Genomic DNA, 10,000 nt, shown 5'->3' on the forward strand with positions numbered 1-10,000 from the left:
ATGGCCGACGCCGCTCGCTGCCGCTCATGCAAACACAAGGAGCTCTCAAACTATCTCAAACACCGCAACAACAACAAACAACAACAACAACAACAATAAACAACAACAGCGTTTTTGAAAGTCAAAAACAATTTCAACAGAACAGTCGGAGGAGGAGGAGGCATATCTAAGCCAGCCAGCTTCTCTCTCTTTCTGCCCTCCCCCATTTTTTTCTCCCCCCCAACTAATTAGAAACATATTTTATGCTGAGACAGGTTATTTTCACTGCGAAAAAAAACAGCAATAAAGAACGGCCTAAGCCTTACCTGTCAGGTTTACTGCTTCCAGAGAAAGCAATGGAGTCAAATAAATATATAAGGACAGGAAAAACACAACACAAGGAGAGAGAGGAGGGAGAGAGAGGGGGGAGAGAGAGGGGGGGAGAGAGAAATCAATAAGAGAGCATTTTAACATTCACGCAGGCTCTCGCTCCCACCAGATAAAGCTCATCAGCATTTGAGTTGAGCCGACAATGGGTGTGTGTGTGTGTGTGTGTGTGTGTGTGTGTGAGAGAGAGTGCGTATGTGTGTGTGTGTGTGAGAGAGTGTGTGTGTGTGTGTGTGTGTGAGAGTGTGTGTGTCTCTGTGTGTGTCTGTGTGAGAGAGTGTGTGTGTGTGTGTGTGAGTGTCTCTCTCTGGGTGTGTGTGTGTGTGTCTCTCTCTCTGTGAGTGTGTGTGTGTGTGTGTGTGTGTGTGTGTGTGTGTGTGTGTGTGTGTGTGTGAGAGAGAGTGCGTATGTGTGTGTGTGTGTGAGAGAGTGTGTGTGTGTGTGTGTGTGAGAGTGTGTGTGTCTCTGTGTGTGTCTGTGTGAGAGAGTGTGTGTGTGTGTGTGTGAGTGTCTCTCTCTGGGTGTGTGTGTGTGTGTCTCTCTCTCTGTGAGTGTGTGTGTGTGTGTGTGTGTGTGTGTGTGTGTGTGTGTGTGTGTGCTAAGGGGTGAGGGGAATGTCAGGGCCAAGGGCAAGCCCAGGAAACACTATCCACCAGGGAGAGAGAGAGAGAGAGGAAAGATGGGAGAGAGAGAGGAGGGGGGAGAGAGAGAAAGAGAGAGAGATCCAAGTAGAGATGTTACTCTCCCTAACCACCAGCACACAGAGGTGAGGCAGAGGGTCTTCTGACTCACACTCCAGCTCTGCTAGGCCTTGCTAAGCTACGCTACGCTACTGGGGCTGTTGTCTCTGTGGTGGATTGTCTCTCGGCTACGATCGTCTACAGATTACGGAAGCAGAACTGTTTACTCAGTGGGAAAGTGTAAAACTCCATGTTAAACTGTAACTTTTTAATAGTTTTAAAACTGAAATTATCTGTTCAAATACAAACAAGTCTTTATGATTGATGTTTACCTTTACGATAGTCAGATAACACAGAGTACCAACAAGGCCACCCAGATGTTTTCCAGCTAACTAACTAACTAACTAACTAACTAACCAACCAACTAACTAACCAGCTAACCAGCTAACCAGCTAACCAGCTAACCAGCTAACCAGCTAACCAACTAACCAGCTAACCAGCTAACCAGCTAACCAGCTAACCAGCTAACCTCTTCAGATGTATAAGGAGTCATCTCTGGAACAGCTCATCAAAGAGTCTCCTCTCCTCCTCTCCTCCTCTCCTCCCTGCCCTCCCTTCCTCAAAACACACATTTTGCAACCCTAATCCCCTCTCCCCCCTCCCCCCAAACCCCCCCCCCCAAACTCACTTCTTGTAGAGCAGGATGGCGATGACGATGCAGATGATGAAGACCACGGCCAGCACCGGGCCCACCACCCAGATCAGCCCGTCCCCCCCGGTCTCTATGGGCAGGGGCTCTCCCTCCAGCTCTGGGGTCAGAACCGTGTCTGTGTACGGGCTGGACACAAACGTCTTCTACTCACAGAGACAGAGACACACACACACACACACACACACACACGCAGAAAGAGAGATACAGCGGGAGGGGTCAGTAAGATGGAACATGGACAGCAATGTGTGTGTGTGTATATGTGTGTGTGTGTATATGTATGTGTGTGTGTGTGTGTGTGTACAGTGTGTACTCTCAGCAGTACTCACTCCTGAGGTAACATTGTGTATATGTATGTACGTACTGTATATGTGTGTGTGTGTGTGTGTGTACAGTACTCACCTCTGAGGTAGCGTGTGTGTGTGTGTGTGTGTACTCACTCCTGAGGTAGCGTTGACCTCGGCCAGGACAAAGAAGACGTACTCCTGTCCCGGGTCGAGCGGCCGGTTCTCACAGCTGCTGTGGCGGTGCTCGGCGCCCACGGTGAAGGAGGGCGGAAGCTGTCGGAAGCAGGCGGTGATGTAGGGCTTCCTCTGGTCCGCATGGCGACGCGACCGACTCCGCTTGGGGCTCACCTCCCTCAGCAGCTGAGGAGGGAAGGAGGGAGGGAGGGAGGGATGAGGGAGGGAGGGAGGGAGGGATGAGGGAGGGAGGGATGATGAGGGATGAAAAAGATGAGGAGGTGAGATTCAGTTGTTCATTCCGTTCATTTATGCGTTTGTTCACCTGTATTCAAGACCGAAATTACCTCAGAATTACAGTAAATGGTAAACAGACTGACTTACATAGCGCCTTTATCCAAAGCGCTTTACAACGGCCTCTCATTCACCCATTCACACACACATTCACACACCAATGGCGGCAAGCTACCATGCAAGGCGCCGGCCCGCTCACTGGGAGCTATTTTGGGGTTCAGTGTCAGTGTGCCAGGGCTCGAACCGCTGATCTGCCGACCTTGCGATCATTAGACGGCGGCTCTACCTCCTGAGACACAGCCGCCCTTAAGGGAGGGATAAGCGAGGGCTGATGAAAAATCCGTGCTTGCTTGGGGGCAAAGCCCCCAAATATTTAAACACGGTAACAACGCCTCTGTGTGACAACCGTGGCGTGTTCTCTCTAGTATCGTCTGTAACCCGTCTGTCTGTCTGTCTGTCTGGGTGATCGACTACATCTGTCCGTCCTGTCTACTCATCGCTGGCTTTCTCTCCTTCTCCCCGTCCACAGCGAGGGTCTGGAGAGGCAGGCTAGCAGAGGACAGAAGCAGCAGGCAGCCCAGCAGAGGACAGAAGCAGCAGGCAGCCCAGCAGAGGACAGAAGCAGCAGGCAGCCCAGCAGAGGACAGAAGCACCAGGCAGCCCAGCAGAGGACAGCAGCAGCCAGGCAGCCCAGCAGAGGACAGAAGCAGCCAGGCAGCCCAGCAGAGGACAGAAGCAGCAGGCAGCCCAGCAGAGGACAGAAGCAGCCAGGCAGCCCAGCAGAGGACAGAAGCAGCAGGCAGCCCAGCAGAGGACAGCAGCAGGCAGCCCAGCAGAGGACAGAAGCAGCAGGCAGCCCAGCAGAGGACAGAAGCAGGCAGCCCAGCAGAGGACAGAAGCAGCAGGCAGCCCAGCAGAGGACAGAAGCAGCAGGCAGCCCAGCAGAGGACAGCAGCACCAGGCAGCCCAGCAGAGGACAGAAGCAGCCAGGCAGCCCAGCAGAGGACAGCAGCAGCAGGCAGCCCAGCAGAGGACAGAAGCAGCAGGCAGCCCAGCAGAGGACAGAAGCAGGCAGCCCAGCAGAGGACAGAAGCAGCAGGCAGCCCAGCAGAGGACAGAAGCAGCAGGCAGCCCAGCAGAGGACAGCAGCACCAGGCAGCCCAGCAGAGGACAGAAGCAGCCAGGCAGCCCAGCAGAGGACAGCAGCAGCAGGCAGCCCAGCAGAGGACAGAAGCACCAGGCAGCCCAGCAGAGGACAGAAGCAGCCAGGCAGCCCAGCAGAGGACAGAAGCACCAGGCAGCCCAGCAGAGGACAGAAGCAGCAGGCAGCCCAGCAGAGGACAGAAGCACCAGGCAGCCCAGCAGAGGACAGAAGCACCAGGCAGCCCAGCAGAGGACAGCAGCACCAGGCAGCCCAGCAGAGGACAGAAGCAGCAGGCAGCCCAGCAGAGGACAGAAGCAGCAGGCAGCCCAGCAGAGGACAGAAGCAGCAGGCAGCCCAGCAGAGGACAGCAGCAGCCAGGCAGCCCAGCAGAGGACAGAAGCAGCCAGGCAGCCCAGCAGAGGACAGAAGCAGCAGGCAGCCCAGCAGAGGACAGAAGCAGCCAGGCAGCCCAGCAGAGGACAGAAGCAGCCCAGCAGAGGACAGAAGCACCAGGCAGCCCAGCAGAGGACAAAACCAGGCATGGAGACCAGATCAATACAGACGGTTTGTAAAAATCCACGTTTCCACTACAAACCCCAGGAGGGTTTTGCAGTCGATGATTTTTTCTTCTCCACAAAACTCCCAGTCCCAAAGTCAATAGGCTGACTGGCTGGGTGGCTGGCTGGCTGGTTGGCTGGCTGGCTGGCTGGGTGGCTGGGTGGCTGGGTGGCTGGTTGGCTGGCTGGCTGGCTGGCTGGCTGGTTGGCTGGTTGGCTGGCTGGCTGGCTGGTTGGCTGGCTGGCTGACTGGCTGGCTTACTGGCTGGCTGGCTGGTTGGGTGGGTGGCTGATTGGCTGGCTGGTTGATTGGCTGGCTGATTGGCTGGCTGGCTGGCTGGCTGACCGACTGATTGGCTGGCTGATTGGCTGGCTGGCTGACTGGCTGGCTGGGTGGGTGACTGACTGGCTGACTGGCTGACTGACTGACTGACTGACTGGCTGGCTGGCTGACTGACTGGCTGGCTGGCTGGCTGGCTGGCACAGAGCCTTGACAGACACGGGCGTCTTTATTCATTTCACAGCGGCGATGAAGAACTGAAGGACTCCGCTAAGGAGGAGGTGGAATTATGGGTAATCCCAAATCCAATAGCTTTCGCCGACCCAATCAGACCTCAAGGTCCCCCCTCCCTAGCCAAGTTGACCTTGGAAGAGTAGGAGGCTGAGATGTAAGTCCTTGTTCTCGTCTGGGGGAAAACTACCCCGACCAAGATGACTGTCTCTTATGACGACTGACGGACAGACGATTCACTCACTCACTTACTTTAGACAAAAATGTATTTGTTGCAAGTCGCGTTGGATAAAGGCGTAGCTGCCAAAATACTGTACAAACGTCTCTCTGGTGGACTTGGGAGAGACTCAGAACAGCAACACCCAGTACAACAGAACACCAACACCCAGGCAGGAACAAACATAGTGGATTTGCAGTCTAGATGCTTTTCTTAGAGATGCTGTGGCTCTTTGTATGCTGTAAATTACACTGTGAGAAAATAGCATTGACCGCTCCCTCCCTCCCTCCCTCCCTCCCTCACTCCCTCCCTCCCTCCCTCCCTTTGTGTGTGTGTGTGTGTGTTTCTAGCTTGGCCTGCTGGCCGTTGACTGGGTGTGTGTGTGTGTGTGTGTGTGTGTGTGTGTGTTCTCACCTCCTCCAGGTCCATCTCGTCAGGGTTCTTCAGGTGTCGGACCGGGCCGGTGCCTTTCTTCAGAGGAACCACCACCACATAGAAGTTCCTGCAGAAACACACAGAACCATCAGAGCTACCCTCGAGATTAGACTAGATTACATTAGAAAGAAAGAGAGGAAGAAGTCGCTAGGAGTTTGTGATGTGATTCGTGTTTCCGTTGTTCTGTGTTTCAAAAGACGAAGCCAAAATACTGCAAAAACGTAATGGATTGGGTGAGTAATCCCCACCTTAGTTAACTTAGAGTTAACTACAACACTACTTTACATTGTTAGCAGGCTCACAAAACAAGCTGTGTTAGTTGACTAGCGATGTGTGTCGTTGATTTTCAACAAAAACGCGGAAACGTATTCACATTTTTCGAAAAAGAAAAGTCTGATCATTACATCCGATCCCGACATCCCGAGGACCAAATGATCAGACTCACATATTATTATTATCATCATCATCATCAGCCTTCCTCACTTGATGTGCAAATAGTGATAGTGTAAAACATGATGTCGGCAACCAATCAAAATGTTGAGACTTTTCTTTTGAAACACAGAAGTACAGAACTACGAAATACGTATTCTGTGTTCCAAAAGACGAAAGCCAAAATAAGCATCATCATCATCATCATCATCATCCTCATCCTCCTCCTCCTCATCATCATCATCATCCTCAGCCTTCCTCACTTGATGTCCTTGCTCTCCACGGGGGGGAAGGACATGGTCAGAATGTTCTCAGACTCGGAGTAGACGTCCAGCTTGGGTTTCTTGACCAGGATGGGCGGGGCGGTCCTGGCGACCACGCGGTGCCTCAGGCCCTCCGTGTTGTCCTGGCAGGTGACCGTGAACTCGTAGGTGGTGTTGGACCGCAGGCTGGTCACCAGCATCTTAGTCAGCCTGGCGTCCACGTCCATCTTCAGACGGTTGTACTCGATCTGGACCCCGGGGGAGGAGGGACAGACAGACGGACGGACACAGACAGACACACAGACAGACAGACACACAGACACAGAGACAGACAGACACATAAAGACACGCCTTAGGAAAGTTCCCCCTGGGTAACAATACTGTGTACAATGTAGTGTAAAATAGGGTGAACTATTTGGGAAGTGTTGTGGGGCATTAATGTGTGTTTGACTTCCATTCATGTCTGTCAAGGACAGACAGGGAGACTGTTGTTGTATTGTTGGAGTTTGAATGAAACCAGAATCACAGTTGATCAGACTTTGAATTCATAGAGTAGTCGCTGTTGATCATTCTGTCTATACAGTACGCCTGTCTGTCTGTCTGTCTGTCTCTGTGTCTGTCTCTGTCTCTGTGTCTCTGTCTGTGTCTGTCTGTGTGTCTGTATGTCTGTGTGTCTCTGTGTCTGTCTGTCTGTCTGTCTGTCTCTGTGTCTGTCTGCCTGTCTGTCTGTGTGTCTGCCTGTCTGTCTGTCTGTCTGTCTCTGTCTGTGTGTCTGTGTGTCTGTGTGTGTGTCTGTCTCTGTCTGTGTCTGTGTCTGTCTGTGTGTCTGTATGTCTGTGTGTCTCTGTGTCTGTCTGTCTGTCTGTCTGTCAGTCTGTCTGTCTCTGTGTCTGTCTCTGTCTGTGTCTGTCTGTGTGTCTGTATGTCTGTGTGTCTCTGTGTCTGTCTGTCTGTCTGTCTGTCTCTGTGTCTGTCTGCCTGTCTGTCTGTGTGTCTGCCTGTCTGTCTGTCTGTCTGTCTCTGTCTGTGTGTCTGTGTGTCTGTGTGTGTGTCTGTCTCTGTCTGTGTCTGTGTCTGTGTCTCTGTCTCTGTCTGTGTCTCTGTGTGTCTGTCTGTCTGTGTGTGTGTCTGTCTGTCTGTCTGTCTGTGTGTCTGTCTGTCTGTAGGTCTCTCACCGTGCATTTAAAAGGGAAGCGGCTATCCGAAAACTTCCACGTGATCAGCACCGTCGTCTTGGTAACCCACTTCACCGTGAAGTTCTTTGGAACGTCTGTCGTGGCGGGGGAGAAAATAAAAGGTGAAAAAACAAAAACAAAAAAACAGAGAAGGTCTAGTTTAGTCAGGGGAACTGAGAAACCAAGAGAGAGAGAAAGAGAAAGAGAGAGAGAAGGAGAAGGAGAGGGTGAGTTTGAGTTCTTGTCGTTGTTGCTGTTGTCCCCCCCCAGCAGGGTTCTTCACAGGGTCGGAGGTCGTGAGTGGTGGTGGTGAGCTGTGACAGGGGGGGCAACGCTACTGGTTATTAGACACACAGCGACACAGGAGACTCACAGGAGAGACACGGACCCAGGGAGCACGGGGGAAGTACCCGCTGGCTGGCCGGCACGGGGCAGTACCAACCCATCTCTCTCTCTCTCTCTCTCTCTCTCTCTCTCTCTCTGTTTATATATATGCTGACCACTAACCACCTCCCCCCACCCCCATCCATCCCAGAACCACTTGGGAGCAATTGTACCCTTGTGGTTCCAGCGGTAACTCCTGCTCTCTCTCTCTCTGTCTCTCTCTCTGTCTGTCTCTCTGTCTCTTCTCTCTCTCCGTGCTCTCTCCGAGAGTCTGGGTTGGGTTGGCACTGCAGACGCACTCGCTAGCCCGGCGGGCAACAAAGACAACAGACCCAAACAGAACACGACGGCATGCTGACAGGTCTTAGCAGTGGATCTGGGGTGAGGGCCACCATGCTGCTGCAAACCACCGCCGTAAGTGGGCGAGGGGGGGGGGGGGGGGGTAGGGGTAGGGGGAAGGGAGAGGGAGGGAGTAGGAAAGGGAGGAAGGGTGGTGGGGGGGAAGGTCTCAAAAAGAAACTGAGAAACTGAAAAACCAACAGAAATAAGGAACCGAAATTAGCTTCTTTTTCTTTTTCTCTTGTCAACCTGGAGTTTTCTAACAACAACTTGTCGTTGTTTAGTGAGGTTAGGAGGTCCTACCTGAGGGTGTGTGTGGTGTGAGGAGGCAGCGTTAGCTGTGTGAGTGTGCTTGGCTGCAAAAGGACTTGCAAAGGAAGACTGACAAGGACGTGACTGACCAACCAACCGACACTTACCTTGACCGACCGCTGCTCCTTTCAAACTGACTGACTTGTAACTGACTTATTTTTTGCGTTTACCTTGTTTTGGTGTTAGTGAAGTGAGAGAGTAGTGAGTTCCCCCGCAAACTTTAGCTAAGTTGTTAGCTTCTATTTGGGGGGGGGGGGGGGAGTGGAGAGAAGAAAGTGAAGGTGGTTGAAGGATAGAGGAAGGGGGGGGAGTTGTAGTTGTTGTTGTAGTAGAAGTAGTAGTAGTAGTAGTTTTTGTTTTTTTTTGTTTTTTTGTTACCCCCCTCACCTCAGGAGGGTGGTCGGGTGAGGGTGGTGAGAGGAAACCGGCATCAGTCCCTACCTGCGTCAAAAGCCACCGTCCGATACCGGATGGTTGGACTGTACGGCCCAGCACCTACGCTTGTGTGCGCTCGTATTTTCACGTCGTACACCGCGTCGGGCTTGAGGCTGTTCAGCTCGTAGCTGTTCCGCCCCGGCGGCAAACTCAGCTCCCTGGGCGGCCCCCCCTGGGCGCCCGTCTCCTGGTACGCCAGTGTGTACTCTGTGATCGCCCCGTTGCGTTCGGCCAGCACCGGCGGCGACCAAGCTAGCTGTACCGAGCAGCACGTCACGTTAGACGCCCCCTCGTTGATCTGGGGGTAACCCCCCGGCGTGTGTTCGGGGACCCTCAGTTCCACCAGGGCCTCGTCCCCGAAGCCCCCCCGGCTCTTGGCCTGGACCTTGAAGAGGTAGGTGGCCCCGCGGTGGACGGTGGGCACGGCGTAGTGCCGCTCCTGGGGGGTGAACTCCAGCGTGGCCAGGGGGGGGACGTCCTTGCGGCCGAACTGGAGGCGGTAGCCCTGGAGCTCCAGGCCCCCCGGGGGGGTCCCGACGGCGGAGAGCTCTGGGGGGTCCCAGCGCACCACGGCGGAGGTCTCGGAGTCCTGAGACACGGAGAGGAAAGGCTGGCCGGGTACTGTGGGGGGGGGGGAGGGAGGGAGGGAGGGAGGGAGAGAGAAGAAGAAACAACCTTTTAATCGTCTTTATATCTACCTGGGAGGTTAGCACTAGAACAGCCATGACCCTGTGAGTAAAGGAAAATGTATTTTTTATTATTATTTATAATATACATAATAATTATAATAATTATAATTATATCTTTAAACTAACTTAATCAAATGTCAGGTCCCTCCTTTCATGACTTGTCCTAGATATGTGCGTTCTACCACCCAGTATCCTTACATTTTCAAAAATCACATCAGGATAAGCTAGTATAAAGCTGTTTTTCTGTGTAGGAGGCAGGCTAATTTACAAGCGGCTAAAACTAGTGGTCGTTGTGTGTAAATAGCAGCTTGAAAAAGAGGGGGTCATTTGACACGGCTGTTCGGCTGTTCTAGTGTTAATCTAGTCTAGTCTAGTTGTTTTGTACATCACAGAACAGTCCAGTCAGTAAGTACTGGGATAATAAACTGGGATAATAAGGTGAGGATACCCTACAGCGCTCACTGGATTGTAAAATGGAGAATGTGAGCTTCGGTTTGCTTTTGAAAAGAAATAACAATTCTTCACATTTAAGTAGGTTCGGCCTTTTCTTAGAGGGAAACATTTTCCCTCCACAAAGCTACAGGCGAGGGGACAGAGTAA

At 52.7% G+C, this 10,000-nt stretch overlaps 1 protein-coding gene across 1 annotated transcript in view; it reads right to left on the reverse strand.

The window, feature by feature from the left end:
* The window catches only part of LOC308156826 (receptor-type tyrosine-protein phosphatase S-like), a gene marked incomplete at its 5' end in the record, with an annotated part of 165,722 nt that overhangs the window by 11,531 nt on the left and 144,191 nt on the right, over positions 1 to 10,000 (reverse strand). Inside the window, 6 exons of the mRNA XM_080530268.1 lie at positions 1,735 to 1,901; positions 2,196 to 2,402; positions 5,354 to 5,441; positions 6,067 to 6,314; positions 7,242 to 7,336; positions 8,718 to 9,332. Of these exons, the coding sequence (XP_080386394.1) occupies positions 1,735 to 1,901; positions 2,196 to 2,402; positions 5,354 to 5,441; positions 6,067 to 6,314; positions 7,242 to 7,336; positions 8,718 to 9,332 (1,420 nt within the window). The remainder of the gene's footprint in view (positions 1 to 1,734; positions 1,902 to 2,195; positions 2,403 to 5,353; positions 5,442 to 6,066; positions 6,315 to 7,241; positions 7,337 to 8,717; positions 9,333 to 10,000) is intronic.

This window comes from Nansenia antarctica (assembly GCF_963989245.1).
Source record: "Nansenia antarctica genome assembly, chromosome: 1".
Taxonomy (NCBI): domain Eukaryota; kingdom Metazoa; phylum Chordata; class Actinopteri; order Argentiniformes; family Microstomatidae; genus Nansenia; species Nansenia antarctica.